General features: G+C 34.9%; 2 protein-coding genes, 1 long non-coding RNA gene and 1 pseudogene across 3 annotated transcripts; 2 read left to right on the top strand and 2 right to left on the bottom strand.

The window, feature by feature from the left end:
• The first annotated feature begins 2,028 nt into the window (after positions 1–2,028).
• LOC110634596 (caffeic acid 3-O-methyltransferase) lies at positions 2,029–3,733 on the top strand. The gene is made up of 4 exons (XM_021783666.2): positions 2,029–2,620; positions 2,716–3,026; positions 3,112–3,176; positions 3,339–3,733. The coding sequence occupies exons 1-4, from the start codon at positions 2,223–2,225 to the stop codon at positions 3,633–3,635; spliced, it is 1,071 nt and encodes a 356-aa protein (XP_021639358.2). The 5' UTR covers positions 2,029–2,222; the 3' UTR covers positions 3,636–3,733.
• A 1,753-nt stretch (positions 3,734–5,486) lies between these two features.
• LOC131180921 (uncharacterized) lies at positions 5,487–6,310 on the bottom strand. The gene is made up of 2 exons (XR_009149595.1): positions 6,274–6,310; positions 5,487–5,698 (listed from the first exon to the last, which is right to left on the bottom strand). It is a non-coding gene; the product is annotated as an uncharacterized LOC131180921 (long non-coding RNA).
• Positions 6,311–8,223: 1,913 nt separating this feature from the next.
• LOC110634626 (cytosolic sulfotransferase 15-like) lies at positions 8,224–9,237 on the bottom strand (annotated as a pseudogene).
• A 7,585-nt stretch (positions 9,238–16,822) lies between these two features.
• LOC110634668 (nascent polypeptide-associated complex subunit alpha-like protein 1) lies at positions 16,823–18,974 on the top strand. The gene is made up of 4 exons (XM_021783759.2): positions 16,823–16,988; positions 17,963–18,059; positions 18,197–18,330; positions 18,434–18,974. Exons 1-4 carry the CDS (start codon positions 16,929–16,931, stop codon positions 18,764–18,766), a joined length of 624 nt encoding a protein of 207 aa, XP_021639451.1. The 5' UTR covers positions 16,823–16,928; the 3' UTR covers positions 18,767–18,974.
• The last annotated feature ends 619 nt before the right edge of the window (positions 18,975–19,593 follow it).

Here is a 19,593-nt window from a genome sequence, read left to right as displayed (position 1 = left end):
TAACATAGCCAACATTTTAAAGGGCACCAAACATTGCCCAAAAGTGATAAACCATTGCAGCTACGCTAGCAACACCTCAAATTAAATGTGCTAAGTTTGGACACACATTATTTGATTCACTTTTGGCATTTAAAGAGTGTTTGATTCAATTGGTAATTGATAGACATATAAATAATTAAATTAACTTATTTATTAAACTTTATAAAAAGATAACTAATAGCGGATAAAACAGTTATCAATTGCCTTTTGAGTTTACTCTACTCTTATGAACTGTTATTTATTTTTTATTATTTAATAAAAATAACTTTAATATTAATTAATATTAATATTTAATTTTTATTATTTTAGTCAGTCACTGTTAATTAGACGTTGTACTTGTCATGCACTATAAAATAGTGCTAAGTAACATGTCCACTGCAATATCTTAAATAAAAAATATATATATACAATTATAAATTTTTATTTTCAAATTTTTTACAAGACATTTATGGCAGTAAAACATTAAATGATTTATTTGAATCATAATATGATTAATAAATTAATTATTAGATATTTATGTCAACAATAAATAAACTATATAATAGAATAGATTAATAATAATAATATTTTTATTCCAATTATGAGATAAAGTATATGAACATCTATTAGTGATTTTATATACCAATAATAATAATCATTATAATTTTATTAAATATTTAATATAAATTAATTATAATTAATTATCAATAATCAATTAATAATGATAATTAAATCAAATAAATTATTATTTTATTTGTACATATTAAAAATTTTTAATATTATTATTTGACATGCACGGCATGTTCTGCACACCATTGATGAGTTTAGATGCGACAATTATCAATTGGACTTAGCCAACAAGTTGGCCGGTGATCATTGACTTTTGAAACCGATGATTATGCTGATAATTATTAAATAAAGCAAGGAGACGAAAGAGAAACTGTTCATGACATAAAAATGCAATATCACTTCAAATAATTTTGGATCCTAAAGCACTAAATTTAAAATAATTAATCTAAATTAGTTGAGTTTGAATTATATATAACTTTAATGGAACCATGATGATTGGGACACTAATGAAGTTGGTAGCTCTAGTGGTGGGAGGTGGGGGTAGAAGCAAAAGGAAGAGGGGAGTTGGGGATACAAGCAGAGGAAGAAGGAGAGGTAGGAGTGGCAGATGGGACACGGCAATAGAGAAAGTTGGGCTGCTCGTGGTACCAACCAAGGCAACCATTTTATATGGACGTGGACGTGGATATAACTATTATAATATTGGAGATGATGATACGTACCCTCAAGAAAACTCTCCTTGGTAGTGGTGGCCGCGGCAATGGTAATAGGGCCATTGGGGGAAATTGGAGTAATGACTAGTTACATAAATAATAAAAATAGAATTGTTAATTATTAGATATATTGAGAGTATTTAAAAATAATATTTTTTCTCTCATAAAAAAGTGAATACTCTCTATAATATGAAGAGTAAGTATCATATCATTGTGAGAGATGGAATATGTGCACCGAATACACCTAATAATTTCTTAAATAGAAGTAACAGTGATAATCGTGATAATCGGATGGAAATGATAACAATAGGAAGTAATAATTGGAGGATGATCTTTTATATGTCCACTTCAATTTTTATTTTTATTTTTTTCGATGACAACTTTTTCAATAAAAAAAAAAGCCTTTGCTATTTAGTTCTACTTGCAGTGTAATTGAAAAAATACAATAATTTTGAATATCACTTGCCATTTTTGAGGATAGAGGAGTATTCTACTACACAACTATTTTGCCCCTCCCAGGCCAAACCGGGAAAGTGAACTGAAAAAAACTATTTATAGACAAGCTGGCCACCACCGTATCTTTCATATATTGCATATTTAATATCATATCTTTCTCACAAATTAAATATTGCAGATTTTGTATCTCTAGTCTTTGGCGTACATAAAAGGGACACCTCATTGTTTAATTAATACTGTTGGAATGGTTGGTAATAATATGACCATTTCCATGTGAAAACACTGATAAAAACACAGAGTCATGAAAGATTTGAAGGGACGTTGGAGAAAACACTTTCAATGCGAAGGCATTATGATCAAAAACAGTATCAAGTGCCATCCGTTTTTATATATTAGTATAGATGTAGATTAACAAGCCACAGCATCAGAACCAGGAACGAAATAAACAGAGCCTTAGCCACAAGTATGGGCTCCATAGAAAGTTATCAAGAAGAGGAAGCATGTCTTGATGCCATGATATTCTCTAGCTCTCGTGTCTTTCCTCTGGTCCTTCGCACAGCTATCGAGCTAAATCTCTTTGACATCATAGCCAAAGCAGGCCCTGGAGCTTATGTTTCAGCTTCTGAGATTGCCGCTCAGCTTCCCACATCAAATCCTGAGGCCCCTTCTATGCTTGACCGTATGTTGCGTCTCTTCGCCACTCACTCCCTTCTCTCTTACTCCTCACGAACCCTCGAAGATGGTAGGATTGAAAAGCTTTATGGGCTCACGCCTGCCTGTAAATTCTTTCTTGGCACTGTAGAAGAAGGCTCTTTCGCCCCGTTTTCTGCTTTTGCCTATCACAGAGCCACCTTGGAGGTTTGGTATGGGGAAAGAAAAGGGAAAAAGAAAAAAAACTTTGATCCTTGAAATGCATTTTCCTTTGATTTTACCAAATGGGTTTGGGTTTTTGTTACAGGTTACATATGAAGGATGCAATTCTTGAAGGTGGAGATCTGTTTAAGAAAGTTCATGGGATGTCTATGTTCGAGTACATGAATAAAGATCCAGAATTCAACACCATCTTCAATCAAGCAATTGCTGGTCTCACTAAATTCTCAATGAATGAAATTCTTGCGATATACAAAGGATTCGAGGGACTCACTTCACTGGTTGATGTTGGCGGTGGCACTGGCAGGACTCTCAATATGATCATCTCTAAGTACCCTTCCATCAAAGGCATCAACTATGATCTGCCTCATGTGACCCAAAGTGCACCACCTTATCCTGGTAACGATTTAAAATTTATGATCGAAGGATTCTTTTATGATCTTACTTCTTTGGTTGGCTGATGAATGATTATTTTTAAGTGCAGGAGTCCAGCATGTAGGAGGAAATATGTTCACAAGCGTTCCTAAAGGAGAAGCAATTATGATAAAGGTGACTATATAACTTATCTTCACTTTTATTGTACTTCTTTATCAGGTCACCTTCATTGGGACCTCAAATTGGAGTCTCTCTATTGGTTGGAGGCGGCGGTAGGTGCAGCAATTAAGAAAGAAGGGGCAAAAAAAGCTAATAAGACATTGATGTTTGGGACAGGATACATGCCACAACTGGAATGATGAAAACGTGGTAAGAGTAATGAAGAACATTTATGAGGCGCTGCCAAATAATGGGAAACTTATAGTGATGAATGCATTATTGCCAGAAGAACCAGAGAAAAGCAAGGCTTCCCAGTTTGTTTCAAGAATTGATATTACCATGTTAACTCATCATTCAGGCAAAGAGAGGACAACAAGGGAATTTGAGGCCTTGATCAGGGCAGCTGGCTTCACAAACTTTCAAGTTGCTTGTGTTGCTCGTGGTATATGGGCTGTAATGGAATCCCACAAATAATTAAATTGTACAAGCCACTCATCATGGGATTCAAGTGATTCTATTTTTGAGCTGTTCTTTAATTTATCTTATTAATAATCCCACCCTAAATATGGCTATCTTTCTTTTGCCTTTATTAATTAGGACTTGTCTTTTATATGTCTATTTTAATAAAAGATTAAATAAGGCAAAAGGCCCCTAAATTTAGGGCGAGTAGTCATATTAGATGTTGATAAAATTTATAAATAAATTTATTATGTTTTAATTTAAATCAAATAAGTTCTTTATGTTTATATTTAATTTAATTAAATCTCATTTATAAAACAGATGAAACAAATTTTTAAGCTGCAACAACTTGTAAATTAGTGTTTAATATTTTAATTATAGTCTAAATATTATCTATCTTATTTATTATGTTCCGTAGTATAAGTGTCTATATTAATATTTAAAGTTTGAGATAGTAAATCATAAAATAATACTCTCTTTATATTTAATAATTAATTTAATAAATTTTTTTATCTAATAATTTTGTTTGAAATTATTATATAAATATTTAATCACTAATAATTAATATTTAATCATTAATAAAATAATTTATAATTATTAAAATAATTAATATTATCAAATAAATTTTAAATTTAAGTATTTAAACAAATTGAAAAAAAAAAAGTAAAGATATCTTTTTTTCAATCGTCATCAACTCATGGAAATTCAAGGAATGAGATTCTGACTTGAATTTATTAAATAAGTAAAATGTCTTTGATCATCATAATTTAGTTTCACTTAATCGAAAATTCTTCACATTTAATAATAAAAATAAATTTAAACTGTCCTATTATATTTCAATATTTTTTATTATTTATTTTACTTCAATTAAGGCTTGAATTGTATTTAATTTAATTATTATTGATATGTTAACTCAACTTTAAATGATTGGAAATGAGAGTTGCAAAATTCAATCAGGTGGTGACTATGGAAAGTTCGAATTTACATGAAAATAAGTTTATAAATCTTTAAATTAAATTTTTTATATAAATTTACCTATTTTATATATACTTTAATTAGTAATGCATACATGTGACGACCCAATTCAGAAAAGTGGTCTGATGAGGGCAAGGAGTGGTTTAGGATAACGAGGCTACCTAGGCTAGTGGAATGTGGGGGCACAGGAATGAATTAAAGCATATATTGAAATGGGAAAAAACTAATCACTAGAGGCGACTTTTAGTGGAATGGCATGGAGAGTTAGAATAACTCCGAAGTTAAGCGTGTTGGCTTGAGAGAAATCATTGGATAGGTGACTCCCTATGAAGTTTTCTATTCTACCTTTGGGACAAAACCGTGAGGCTCGGGATGGGATCAGCCAAAGTGGATAATTTATCTAGTAGTTGGAGTAGGGGTGTTATAGATAGTATCAGAGCCGGACCCCTCTAGTAGATATGTGGTTCAAAGACGAACCAGATGGAAGCTGGTGTGCCTGTAACAACCCGCCTCTTCGGGGTGGTAGTGGTCACGTAGAGAATGCTGCAGTAAAGAGCTGGCAGTTGCTTGAGGTCCAGGGCAGGGGACAAGAATAAATCGAATTATACATTGAAATGGGAGAAATTAATATGTCACGACCCAACCTATGAGCCGGACCGGCACTAGGACTTGGGCCAGCCTAAAGCCCCCGAGGCCCGTAGTAAGCCTAACTGTTCATTAACCCAACTCTAAGGCCCATTTGGGCCCAATATCAAGAAAACAAACGGACAGAGTCCGGCCATAAAATGGACTTTCCAATGGGGAGTTTTCGACTCACCCGACCTGTAAACATAATAAATACTCAATTGGGGAGCTCAGCTCACCCTGCACATACTCATATCCTCATAAAAATAAATGGGAGCTCAGCTCCCTCATCCAATCCATCAAACATGCATATCATTATACGTTTACAGGTCCAACATTATAATAATATTACAAACCATAATCAAATAAATACTTCTAACACATGCGAAAATTCTAGGAGTTAATAAAATTACACAAACATTGATAAACAACCTGCGAGGAAAGGGAGCAGGTTAACCTCAAAAATATCCTCCTGTGGCCTGGAAAAATATTGAACAGGAGTGAGCGTTCGACTCAGAGAGTAAAATATTAATTTTAACCATAATCTCTATAACTATCTAAAACTAATGCACCATGTAGAGTGAAATGCAACATCAACAATATTTTCACATTATAACATCAAAAAGGTAATTTGGAGCACTCACGCACCCTGTAGCATCAATCATAACATATGGGAGCTGATCCCCTATACAGCTCTCTTAAATCCAACCTGGTGCCAACGAAGAACTCAAGCCGGACTTTCACTTAATAAACCAAATCGAGGGTCCCAGTGAAGAACTCAAGCCTTGACTACCCCTCGAAGGATCGGGTCCCAGCGATGAACTCAAGCCGTGACTACCCGTCCTATCCATAGTCCACACCACATCACACGCACGCCAACGCACGCACATTACTCCAAATTACCACAACAACATCATGGCACTTTAACATTTATCAATGCATCATAAATCGTGCCTAGAGTTTAACTACATAAATATATGCATATAAGTGATGTATGGGCATGCTGAACATATAATAATATCGAAATTACAATTAAAATTAATATTTTACTCACAGACTTGACGACAATCACTGTGGCGGCTGAGCGGAGGAAGAAGGTCGTCTCACACCGACAATTTTATTACAATCATTTAATAAATTTGACTCAATACAAACAAAGAAAAAGACCAATACGTCCTAAGTCGTACCGAAAATCCGGCAGAGTCTCCCCTATACCTAAGACCTACCCAACCTGCAAAAAGGCTCAAATCACACTTCTATATTCGCAACTCATATATCCACAGTTCAATCACATCACACAGCCCCTCCTGGGCCCATCAAATCAGTCATTCATCACAGTATGTAAAATTGCAATTTAGTCCTTATAATTGATCATTTTTGCAAAAACTGCCCAAATAAGCTCTAAAAATTCTAAAACTTTGCCCCGCTGTCCTTAGCAATATTACTAAGCTATTGCAAAAAGAATCATAATTTTCTAAGCTACTACGAATATTTTATGGATTTTTAATCATATTTAAGCACTAGAAAATTATGAAAAAGCAAGGTTCGGGTTTACCTTTGCCGATTCAGACTTCGGGAACGCGTTCGGGACGTCTGACAATGGGGGGCTAGCCAAAACCTCGGTCCAATTCGGAGACTTTTCCGGTAACGGGTCTGTCTGGCCGGAATTTCGTAGACCCGGTCAACTGTCGAATTTCCGCGAATCGAGGATACCTACATGAAGCCCATAACACGGGGGTTAGTACATAAATTTTTTTCAGAATTTTCTAAGCTCATTAAATGCTCGGAAAAACACTGCGAAGTTTCGTGGGACCCACCGAAAAACAGTGTCGAAAAAATTTGAAATTTATGTCGCCGCGAAGCTCTCGACGAGTAGAGCGTGCTGGTACCCTCGGTTTTCTCGTGGGATTCACGGTTTTCGAGAAATCTAGCCCAAAAATCGAAATGGGCTAAAATATTCCCAAGCAAAAATCGGACAAACCGCTCGATGAATTTCGGCGTTCTTGGTGTCTATGGAAAGCTCTCACCGAGTAGATGATTTTAGACACAAGACCCGGTCCAATTGGTAGCCGGATCGGTCGGATTTTGGCCGGAGAAGTCCAACAGTCGCGCGCGCGCTGCGTGTCCGTTCCAAGGCCGTTTTTCGGCGTTCCAGGCGGCGGCCGGCCGTGGGGGAGGGCCGAGGTGGGGCGCCGGCGAGGTGGGGACGCAGGGGAGGCGGCGGCGCGGCAAGGGGAGGAGGGAGGAGAGAGAAAAGAGAGAGAGAAGAGGAGAAGGTCGACGCGCACGGGAGGGAAAAGAAAAAGAGAAGAAGACCGGTCCGATTCGACCGGTCCGATCCGGTCCTGTTCGATTCAGAATACAAAATTTTGAATTTTTACTCTGCCTCGGGACCGAAAACGAGGTCCAAAAATTCCGAAAAAAAATTCCAAAAAACTCAGAAAAATACGTAGACTCCAAATATATTTTTAGTTTTGCCACGTGGTCTTTAAATTAATTTTTAGAATTCATCAAAGTTTATATTTTCGGAAAATCGAACCCGATTTTTAAAATCCGAAAAATCTCAAAAAAATTCCTAAAATTTAAATAAAATTAAAATACCAAAAATGCTCATAAAATTTAAAATTTTGGGGTGTTACATAATAACTAGAGACGCCTTTTGGTGGGATGCCTGGAGAGTTAATCATACTCGCTTGAGAGAAATATTAGGATAAGTGACCTCCTGAAAAGTTTTTAATTTCAGCTATAGGACAAAATCGTAAGGCTCAAGATAGAGTGGACCAAAGCAGATAATTCTTCTAGTGGTTGGAGCAGAAACGTTACAATATATGCATGTATCCTAATATAATATTTAAACTCATTATCATTGAAAGTCAAACTTAAGTTAGATCAACAACTCAATCCATCTAATTTATTCATGTGATTTTTAGACTTTTTTGGCTTCTTAAAAACTTCATATATAACACCAAAAAGAAAAAAAGCTCCGGTCCTTAATGATTTTAAGTAGGTTGATCCTGAAGTGTTTGCCAATCAAATCAAAAGGTAATAGACAGACCGAATGCAAAATAATCCAAACCTCACTTTCAAGAAAGTTATTTTAGGCTCTAAATCTTGCAACAGACAGGTCTTTCTAAAAACTTGTGGAAAGCCAATAGCGAAGGTAAGCATCTTCAGAAACATCAAGGTGGAGAAAAAGCATGCAGAATCCCCATATTAGGCATATTTTTGGAATTTATGAGACCAGTTGAAACTCATACTAGAACCCTCCAACTTTTCTTGAATTAGATTTTCCAAACGCTCTGCAATGAAAGGTGTCAAATAATTGCTCCAATTTCGCACTTCACCTTTCCTTAAAAAATGCATTGTTTGGGGCTCCAGAAGGGCGCTTGCCATTCTTGTTCACCTCCAAACTCCTCAGGTTTTCGAAACTACAGAGCTTCCTTATTGCATCTACAACTCCGCCTTCCTCTTCCTTCAAAGAAAAAGGAAAACCCGAGAATTCGGCTAATCTTTTCGTGTATCCTATGATGTTTTCTTTGAGATCTTCATATTTCAAGAATAACACCTTGTCAGGATTTTCCAGGCTTGCTTCCCAATACCCTAGCACGTGCTCCCAAAATGGTCCAAAGCTATGGATTCCTCTGCAATACAACTCGAAAGCTTCCTATGGAAGAGTATTCACTTTCTCTCCTGGAAGCTTGAGAGCAAAATGCCAATCGGAGATGAACTGATCCAATGGATTCCTGCACACATAAACAATTCTACAGTTGGAATCTCTTATGGAAGCTGGCAAGGACGCGTATGGTATATGGGTATTGAAAATTCTTGGCTCAGGAATAGATCCAAGATCAGGGGACCGGTTTTTCAAGTAAAGGTCGAACTCAAGGAAAGGAACAAGCTCACGAGGACTTGAAGTGACGAAGGGACTCTCATTGAGTGCACATTGGGTACGATTAGCAATCAAGTAAATAACAGCCTTCAACCAAATAGTGCCTGATATTGGGATACAGGGTATCATGAGCTTGTAAGTGGTTTTGAAAGGAGACGATCAGTGCATTAAAAAATAATGTACACATTACTCATAAAAAAAATTAATTATTTTTTAAATTTGAAAAAACGATACTCACAATTCAATTCTGCAATACATAAATCGGGAGAATCTCATAATTTGCGAGATTTTATTATATTTTAACCATATAAATTTTAAAATTATTTAGCTTAAGGTATTATACTCATTAGCAAATTACAATTTTCTGGTAACTGCCGTCTAACCATTAATTATGTTAGGGTGATATTAAAATATAATTTATTATAAATATAAAATAATTTTTAATAATTTAATATTAAAAAATTAACTAATGAGAAAACTCTTCTGTTCCTAGCAAAACCACAATGGCCATCATCATCCTTCTTCTTCCTAAAATTTGTGAAGTTGCTTGTGAGCTTGGGAACAATTTAGAAATTTTATCCTACAAAATGAAAAATGAGAGGAGATATTTGTACTCTTCTTCGTTCTGCTACCTGTTAGTTGTCTATTTTGGCAATATTTTGGATCATTAACTATTTTGATGTGTACATGTATTATATACATGTATTTTGGCAATGTTTTGTGTTAGAAGAAAGAATACAAGTAATGAAGAAAAGAATTGTGTAGTTATCTATGTCTTGTTTACATAGATATTACATATATTTATACATGAGAATATGAGCTAATTTAGACAAGAATAATAATTGCTGTAATTATGCTACACAAATCTCCTATAATCATGCTAATTGCTGTAATTATGCTAACACTCCCCCTCAAACTCAAGGTGGTAGCACAGGTGCCAACTTGAGTTTGCTTAAGAGATCCTAAAAGCGAGCGGAAGGATGCGTTTTGGTGAATATATTAGTGGTTTGGCTGACAGAGGAGACAGGAATCAAACATATGGTGCAATGAGCAACATGATGAAGGACAAAATGACAATCAATTTCGATGTGTTTGGCACGCTCATGAAATACATTCTTATGAAAAATCTGTATGGCACTTCTATTATCGCAATGAAGCATTGTGACAGAAGAATGAGTGACACCCAAATCAGTTAATAACCACCGTAACTAAAGTAATTCAGATGTAGCATTAGCAAAAGCACGATATTCAGATTCTGTGCTAGAACATGCAACAACAGTTTGCTTTTTGCTACGCCAAGAGATAAGAGAATTACCCAAGAAGAAACAATAACTAATTGTAGAGCAACGATCTGTTAGATCACCAGCTCAATTAGCATCAGAGTAGCCAGATAATACTAGGGACGAGGTAGCGGAAAAGTGCAAACCATAAAAAAGAGTGCCTTTGATATAATGAAGGATTCGAAGTACTACACAGAAATGAGTTGAGCGAGGAGCAGGCATAAACTGGCTGACCAGATGAATAGCATATGAAATATCAGGTCGAGTAACTGTGAGATAAACAAGACTCCCGACAAGCTGTCGATATAAAGTAGGATCATCAAGAGGAATGCCATCAAGAGGTGTAAGTTTGCAATTGAGCTCCAATGAGGTTGATACTGTTTTGCCATCAGTGATGCATGCTCGAGAAAGTAAGTCGAATGCATACTTGGCTTGAGATAGATAATAGCCATCAGAATTTTGAGAAACTTCAAGACCCAAAAAATAGCTGAGAGAACCTAGGTCTTTCATTTCAAAATGTTGATTGAGATAATGTTGTAACTCTGAAATACCAGATGAATCATCTCCTGTTATTATCATATCATCAACATAAAGCAACAGAAGAACAATACCACTGTCAGTTCGGCGAGTGAATAATGCAGAATCATGTGGACTAGAGAGAAAACCAAGTTGAGCAAGAGTGGAACTAAATTTGGCAAACGAGGCCCTAAGAGCTTGTTTTAATCCATATAAGGCTCGCCGAAGTTTGCAAACCTTATGAGGAGAATGATAACCAGGAGGAGGATGCATATAAACCTATTCTGTTAAATCACCATGAAGAAAAGCATTTTTGATATCCATCTAGAAAAGTTTTTATTTACGAACTGCAGCAATAGCTAAGAGACTGCGAATAGATGTTAATCAGGCCATTGGAGCAAAAGTTTCTTTATAGTCGATACCATACTCTTGAGTGTACCCTTTGGCTACTAAGCGAGCTTTGTAGCGTTCAATAGTTCCATCAGAACGGGTCTTGATTTTGTAAATCCACTTGTAACCAATAGGGGTCTTGTTGGGTGGAAGATCAACTAAATCCCAAGTATGAGTTTTCTCTAAAGCTTGAAGTTCGTCAGTCATAGCTTACTGCCAAAGAGGGTCAGTACTTGCCCACGATAAGAACGAGGCTCATGAAGGGTTGCAATAGTAGAGTAACAGTGAAAATCAAAAAGATAATGAGGAGTTTCTCTTACACGGGTAGAACGACGAAGAGTAGTGCTAGGAGGAGATGCAGGCGCAGGTACCGGATCAACAACTGGTGCAGATTCAACAGGGACAGGTTTAGTTGGGCTAATATTGAGCACATCACAATCACCTGGATTAGGACTTGGAAACAGCTCTTTGGAGGAGTCAGTGAAAAATAGAGAGTCAGTATTGACAGAGTAATGAAATTTGGAAAGAGAAGAGAACATAGTATTATCCCAAAAGGTAACATAACGAGAGATGCGTAACTTATTAGAAATAGGATCCTAACAATGATACCTTTTGTGTTCAATGCCATAACCAAGAAAACAACATAGACGAGCATGAGGTTCTAATTTGGTATGTTCATGAGGTTGTAAAAGAACAAAAGAAATACATCCAAAAGGTTTAAGGATGGAATAGTCAGGAGGTTGTCCAAACAACTTTTTAAAATGAGATAAATTATGAAGAACCAAGGTAGGTAGATAGTTATTAAATATAAATAGCATAAAGAGCTACTTCTCCCCAAAATTTTTCTGGACATGAGACAGAAAGAAGAAGAGTACGTACAGAATCAAGAATATGGCGATGCTTGCATTCAGCTCGCCCATTCTGTTGAGAGGTGTGAGGATAAGAACGTTGAACAATGGTGCCTTGTTGACTAAGAAACTGAAGTAAAGAAGAATCTCGATATTCCATGGCATTGTCTGTTCGAAGAATTTTAATGTAACAAGAGAACTAAGTTTTAATCATTTTGCAAATGTGATGTAAATTTGTGATAACTCAGATCGATGTTTCAAAAAATATATCCAAGTAAACCGACAATAATCATCAATAAATAGCACAAACTAACAAAAACCATTTATTGAAGAAATAGGAGAAGGACCCCAAATGTCAGAATGAATTAAACCAAAAGGAGTGTCTAAAGTAGTATTATTATGAGAAAAAGATAATGCAGGTTGTTTTGCAAGCTGACAATTTAAACAATTAAATGATTCAAACTTAGTAGATCCTAATAATCCATGAGAAATTAAAGGTTAAATTTTACTGGCAGAAGCATGACCAAGACGAAGATGCCATTGGTGAATGGAGGAATTCGGGATTGCAGCTGCAAACATAAATCTCTGAGGAAGATGTAAAGATGCAAGCTCAAATAATCGACCCACTCTGCAACTCTCCTCAAGAATCTATCCCGTTTGTGGATCCTGTACCTGGACACCATAGGGAGAAAAAATAACATTTAATCCTTTTTTCACACAACTGACCAACAGAAATAAGATTGAGTGCCAAATTAGGAATATAATAGGTGTCAGGGAGATGAAGATTTGAGGTAGACACATGACCAGTATGTGTGATGTTCATTTTAGTACCATTTGCAGTATGGATTGGTGATAAGGAAGATACAGGTTTTGCAGAAGATAAGAATTTAAGATTAGTGGTCATATGATTACAACATGCAGAGTCAAAAAGCCAATAAGAATTACCCAGAGTGGTAGACATGGCAGCGGGAGAATTAGAAGAGATAACCTGTTTGAATAGTGCCTCAAGATCACTCATGGTGATGGCAGTAGAACCCTCAGTAACAGCAATAGCAGTGACAGAGGAAGATTCAGGCTTTGAGACATTCTTGAATTTAGAATGCCCTCCTTTTGGTCTTGGAGGGCGTGTGAGACAATATTCAAGAATATGACCGTAACCATGACAATATCTGCATTCTATAGTAAGACAATATGCAAAAGCATGACCAATTTGATTACAATTCTTACATAGTTGATTGCCAGATTTCTGATGTGAGGATCGAGTAGTTGCAAGAGCAGTTTCAAATTAAGGAGTTTTATTCAAACTGAGACGAGTCTCTTCAAAAATAATCTTTTGAATAGCAGTATCCAATGATGGGAGTGGATTTCGATGTAGCAGGGACGCTTGAACGGCCTCATATTCTAATCGAATAGCCATTAGAACTTGAATGAGATGAAGATGATCTTCACTGATTTTGACCTGAGATATTTGATTCCAAATGGGTTGGACCTGGGCAAGAAAATTATTCACAGATTGACTTGCTTCTTGTTTTTAGATTATGAAGAGTAGTCCACAACTGATAATAGTGGGCAAGTCCAATGGTCCAATATCGATTAGCCAAAAAATCTCAGATTTTTTTTGCAGAGTCATAATTAGCAAATTAGATGTGGATGGACGAGACAGAGGTATTGCCAAACCAGGCGATGATCTGATGATTTTTACTATCCCAATCCTCAAGACGGTCAGCAAATTTTACATCAGTTTCATCGTTCTCTCTTGTCAACGTAGTGATATCTCCGGTAACAATACCCCAAAGCTTGCGACCTATCAAAAAACTTTTCATTCCTTGAACCCAAAGATTATAGTTGGAATCAGTCAGAACTGTTGCAATAGGTTTTGAAATATCAGATTTATCCATTGATAACAAGATCAGGAGAAAAAAAAATAGTATAATAACATGAATAAAAGAATGAACTAAAACAGATTGTAGAGAGAGAAGAGAGACCTCAGAAAATAGAAATAAAAGCTTTACGGCTCTGATACCATGTTAGAAAAAAGAATACAAGTAATGAGGAAAATAATTGTGTATTTGTCTGTGTCTTATTTACAATGATATTACATCTATTTATACATGAGAATATTAGCTAATTTAGACAAGAATAATAATTGCTGTAATTATGTTACACAAATCTCCTATAATCATGCTAATTGCTGTAATTATGCTACACAAATCTCCTATAATCATTCTAATTGCTGTAATTATGCTAACATTTTGGATCATTAATTATTTTGGCAATGCAGAAACCTGATAGCATATGGGGAGAGAAGGTATAAAGGCCGATATTTTGATAAACCATGGAGCCATAGCTCCTCTTCCAAACGGCATACCTATCTACATTGTTGAGATGATGAACGTGTGTGTCACTGACTGTGATACCTACGAGGGACCGAATTATGTTAGCTTCAATGGCTAACTTGGCAAAATTGTTGCACTTGTGTTCTCATCATCATCAAATTATCCTATCTCCGAAGTCATCAGCTTTGCAAGTAGTTTCTCCTGCCCACCCTTCTTCTTCTTCTTCTTTATATGCACGTATTCAAGTGACTCTCTCTGTTTTTTATAAGAAAAACAGGGTAAGAAAGAGATTGATGAGTTCTTTGAATAGGCAAGCGTATGCCAGAGAGCATACATACCTACTATTGATTTTTAAAGTTAGGGAAATTAATTAGTTGGTCATTAAATTACAGTAGATGCTTATCCCACTCAAGAGAAGGAAAACGATAGAGTCCCAGTCAAAATTCTGCTGTAGATGCTCATCCCACTCGGCCACTCTCTTATAAAAGAAAGATTGAACACCTCAATCCTAGTAGTTCTTAGAAACATTAGGTTCATCAACTTTCAGGATTCATTGCTTAGCTCGATAGAGTCTAGTTTGTGTAGTGGATACATTGATGCGTTGATTTTTCATTTTTTAATTGGTTGCTCAATTTTAGGATCTTGACAAATCGTCAATCAGCTGCTCGTTCCAAAGAAAGGAAGATGAGATATATTTCGGGCTTTTGACCAAAAAGGTGTAATCCAAAATAAATAATACTAAAAACAAGTGAGTTTGAAAAATATTTAGCAAGAAGTGGTGAGATAAGCTGAGTTGGAGCGGGACGCTAATTATAATAGCGTTTTTAAGATTCGGACGCTATTTATAATAGCGTCCGCATCAAAATTTTCACACGAAAGCTGGACGCTATTCAAAATAGCGTCCAGCTTTCCTTTAAATAATAAAAATTTAATTAAAAAAAAATTTAAAAGTTGGACGCTAATTATATTTTTAATAATTAATTTTAATATTAAATATTTTTAATAAAAATATAATTAAATATATATTTTAATTTATTTAAAATATAAAATAAAATAATTAAAAATTAAAAGAAAAGTTGGACGCTACTATAAGTAGCGTCCAACCTTTTTTAAATATTTTTTATTATTTATTTTTTTAATTTTTAATTTTATTAAATTTTAATTTAATTTTAAATTAAAAATAATATTTATAATAAAAATATTATAATATATAATATTATATATTATAATTTTATTTATTAATATAATATTTATATTTTATTTAAAATATAAAATAAAATAATTAAAAATTAAAAAAAAAATTGAATGCTAATATAATTAGCGTCCAACCTTTAATTTTTTTTTAATTAATTTTTTATTATTTAAAGGAAAGCTGGACGCTATTTTGAATAGCGTCCAGCTTTTGTGTGAAAATTTTGATGCGGACGCTATTATAAATAGCGTCCGAACCTTAAAACGCTATTATAATTAGTGTCCCGCTCTAACTCAGCTCATCTCACCCTTTCTTTCTTGATAAATATTTTTAAACTCACCTGTTTTTTATATATTTTTATTTTGGATTACACCTTTTTTTGTCAAAAGCCAATATATTTCAGATTTGGAGCACAAGGCTCAGACTCTCTAGACGACGGAAGCTACCACACTCTCCGCCCAGCTTACTCCTTTGGTGGTGATTTGGAATACTTTAAAACCTTTTTTGCTTCTCTCTAATTTTTCCTATTGTAAGTTCTCTTGTTATTGCCTTCCATGTTGCATCCAGAGAAATTCTGTTGGGCTTACAAACCAGAATAATGAACTGAAGTTTCGTCTCCAAGTCTTGAAGCAACAGGCACAACTTTGAATGGTATGGACATTTTCTCCCTCCATTCTTACACCAATACTGCCGTTATGCAGCTTGTGTAAATTAAAAGCTTGACCAAACAAATATCAAGTTGCTCAACTGTTCTTCTGCTGCTTGAAATGTAAAATCACATGATTACTCTCCTTTCAAGTTCTCTTGATTGATTTTATATATATATATTTTTTATTTTTGTTAAATTATTAAAAAAATAAATTTATATTTTTTAAAAAATTACTTTTTAATTCAGCAATTTTGGACAGAAAGATGAAAAAGTCGTGTTTTAACTTCATAATACCAAAATAAGTAGTCATTCAGGTGGAAACACTTGGAATGGCTCGAGAAAAGCTTGGAATGATGGCGGAGGCAACTGGAGCAGGAATGGTACCGACTAGAGGGAGGAGGGACTATAAAGCGGGCAGTGAGTCCAAAAGCCCAGAGGAGCCCAATATGCAGCCGAAATTATGAATGTCAGTCTTGTAATTTCAACAACTTGCGCGGACTATAAATAGCATCTCTGCTAATCGTATTCTATCCTGTGGGGTTTTAGGGCTTTTCTTTGCTCAGGCCGATACTATCTCTCTCCCTATCTATTCCTAATCAAGGACAAACCATGACTGCTGAGACCCAGGAAGAGCTCGCTGCTCAGCTCGAAGCTCAAAAGATCCTCGAGGTAACCACTCTTCTCCCGCTTTCTGTCTTTTTTGTATTGGGATCTCTTCTTATTTTTATTCATCTTTATCATTTTTATGCCCTGTTTGTGATTGTTCTTTTGATCATATTTGTTCTTCTGTTTTTGTTAGATCTGATATGATAATGTACTTGTTGCCCCACTTTGGTTGTCTAGACGTTGGACTGCAATTGATATGATTTAGGACTTAAAGAACTTCAATTTTTGCATTTCTTCATTCTCGAAATGGCATGGGAATCAATATGGGAAGCAACAAAAATAATGTTAAATTTATTTGCATTTTGTTGATTAGACTATGAATGTTGTTGTTCTAGTACAATTTTAATAATTTTATTCGTTTGTGGGCATTTTTGGCTTTAAAGATTAATTAGGGAAGATGTTAGAAGTTTTAGTATACAGTTTTGAGTTGATAAATGAAATACTGGTCGTCTCCCACATGACTTTTATTTGTTAGAGTTGAATGAGAACAGGCCGTTATTAATCACTAAATTCATCCAAGATTATGAAAGTTAAGATAGAAAACTTAAATGGTAATGCCATGTGAAAGTTCTTGGTTTGTGAAGTTATAGTGATTATCTGTTTATGATGTCTTTCATTCTTGAAAAAATTCAAATTTTGGTCTTGAATTTTTTGTCTTTTACTTTGGATTTGATTGAAACGAAGTTGTAAAAATTTTTCCATTTTTCAATTATCTTGTGAAGTTGCTCTACAGAATCTGCTGAGTGGATAATCACCCTCCTATATAGTTAGAGAATTGTGGTACTTGTATTCTTATTCTCTTGCTCAAATTTGTTGTGCATTTCAGTTGCTTTGGTAATGTGCACAACAGGGGCAACAATGTTGATAGTTGTCAAATTCTCATGATATCGAATACTGTTATACTGCTTCGTTCTTCTTTATTGTTCTTTCATCTATGGGCCACTAATAGCAATCTTTACATTGTTTTTTTCATCAAGTCTGATAAGCCTGTGATCGAGGATGTGGTTGAGGACGAGGATGAGGAGGACGATGAGGATGATGATGATGATGACAAGGATGAAGATGAGGCTGAGGGTAAAAGACAATACTCTTGATTCATTATTTGCCCATTTCGAATTTATAAAGTAGCCTTAGAGATGCAACGTGCTTTATTTAGTATGCAATTTATTTATTTATGCCAACAAATTTTCTTGCTTATCTTTTGTTCATAGGACAACAAGATGGAGATGCAAGTGGTAGGTCAAAGCAAAGCAGAAGTGAAAAGAAGAGTAGAAAAGCAATGTTGAAGCTTGGAATGAAACCTATCCCTGGTGTTAGTCGAGTTACTGTCAAAAAGAGCAAGAATGTGTGTTCTTCCCACTTCATTTCATTAATGTTTGTTTATTTTTCTGCTTTTATATATTTTTTGTCATGTTTGCTAACACAGCATCGGTTGCTACTAAAATCAGATTTTGTTTGTTATCTCAAAACCGGATGTTTTCAAAAGCCCAACTTCAGACACTTATGTTATCTTTGGTGAGGCTAAGATTGAAGACTTGAGCTCACAACTACAGACTCAGGCTGCAGAGCAGTTTAAGGCTCCTGATCTTAGCCATGTGATTTCCAAGCCTGAGACTTCAACCATTGCTCAGGATGATGAAGAGGTGGATGAAACTGGAGTTGAGCCAAAGGATATTGAATTGGTGATGACACAAGCAGGAGTCTCCAGGTCAAAGGCGGTTAAGGCTTTGAAGGCTGCTGATGGAGACATAGTTTCTGCCATAATGGAGCTTACCAACTGATACGAGCCTTACGGAAATTGTTATTTGAACGGGTGACATTTTTATTATGGTTCTCCATACTGTGTGATTTGAATCAGGAATTTTTTTTTTTTTTTAACTTTTGCCTCCTCCAAAATTTGCTGTTTTCATATGGATTTACTTCTGTTGTATTACTAAGCAAATATGAAATGCATCTTTTGGTGATAAAGTTGAGTTTTCATTTCATTAACCATGCCCATTCCACAACTCTGTTTTATCTTTCTTTTGGAGCCTAAAAGGTTTATTTTTAAGAGGCAGGATTAGGAACTGACTTTATGGTCCAAGCAGTGATGAGGTTAAGCCAAATTCGAATGCTTACCAAACTAGAAATTACTTACAAACGATGAAAATAAAATTGTAATCCAGATAATCTGAATAATTGAATATGATAAGATTAAGATAGATTTCTGGTATACATTATTATAAGTTGTTCTCGGCTGGAGCCATTAAATTGACAAATACTTGCATGTTCATCAGGTGAATACAGATAAAAAATTGAGTTGGCAATTGATAATGCATGTTTACCAAAAATCACTGGCTCTGCGTCACAAGACCTTTGAAGGTATAATAATTGGCTACATTTACTTCGACAAAAAAACAGTAGACACATGATATTTTTGACGATAATGAATCTCCATGATGGTTTGTCATTATTATTAAAACACTTTTTTTTTTAATATGTTAATTATAAATAATAAAGATAGTTTAAAATTAAATTTAATAAATTTTAATTATAAAAATATTAAAATAATAAAATAATTTTTTTTTTTTAAATCTAAAACGTTTTTTTTTTTTTTTTAAAGCAATTG

The sequence above is a fragment of the Hevea brasiliensis genome, chromosome 6 (assembly GCF_030052815.1).
Source record: "Hevea brasiliensis isolate MT/VB/25A 57/8 chromosome 6, ASM3005281v1, whole genome shotgun sequence".
Lineage (NCBI taxonomy): Eukaryota > Viridiplantae > Streptophyta > Magnoliopsida > Malpighiales > Euphorbiaceae > Hevea > Hevea brasiliensis.
This window is presented reverse-complemented; position numbering and strand designations above follow the sequence as displayed.

What these genes read in the sequence shown, in the direction of transcription:
- LOC110634596 (XM_021783666.2), top strand. Translation starts at nt 2,223, where the DNA reads ATGGGCTCCATAGAAAGTTATCAAGAAGAGGAAGCATGTCTTGATGCC. An exon ending in AGAGCCACCTTGGAGGTTTG is followed by an intron (nt 2,621 to 2,715) that starts GTATGGGGAAAG and finishes TTTTTGTTACAG; the next exon opens with GTTACATATGAAGGATGCAA. An exon ending in GAGAAGCAATTATGATAAAG is followed by an intron (nt 3,177 to 3,338) that starts GTGACTATATAA and finishes TGTTTGGGACAG; the next exon opens with GATACATGCCACAACTGGAA.
- LOC110634668 (XM_021783759.2), top strand. Translation starts at nt 16,929, where the DNA reads ATGACTGCTGAGACCCAGGAAGAGCTCGCTGCTCAGCTCGAAGCTCAA. An exon ending in AAGCTCAAAAGATCCTCGAG is followed by an intron (nt 16,989 to 17,962) that starts GTAACCACTCTT and finishes TTTTTCATCAAG; the next exon opens with TCTGATAAGCCTGTGATCGA. An exon ending in CTGTCAAAAAGAGCAAGAAT is followed by an intron (nt 18,331 to 18,433) that starts GTGTGTTCTTCC and finishes TACTAAAATCAG; the next exon opens with ATTTTGTTTGTTATCTCAAA.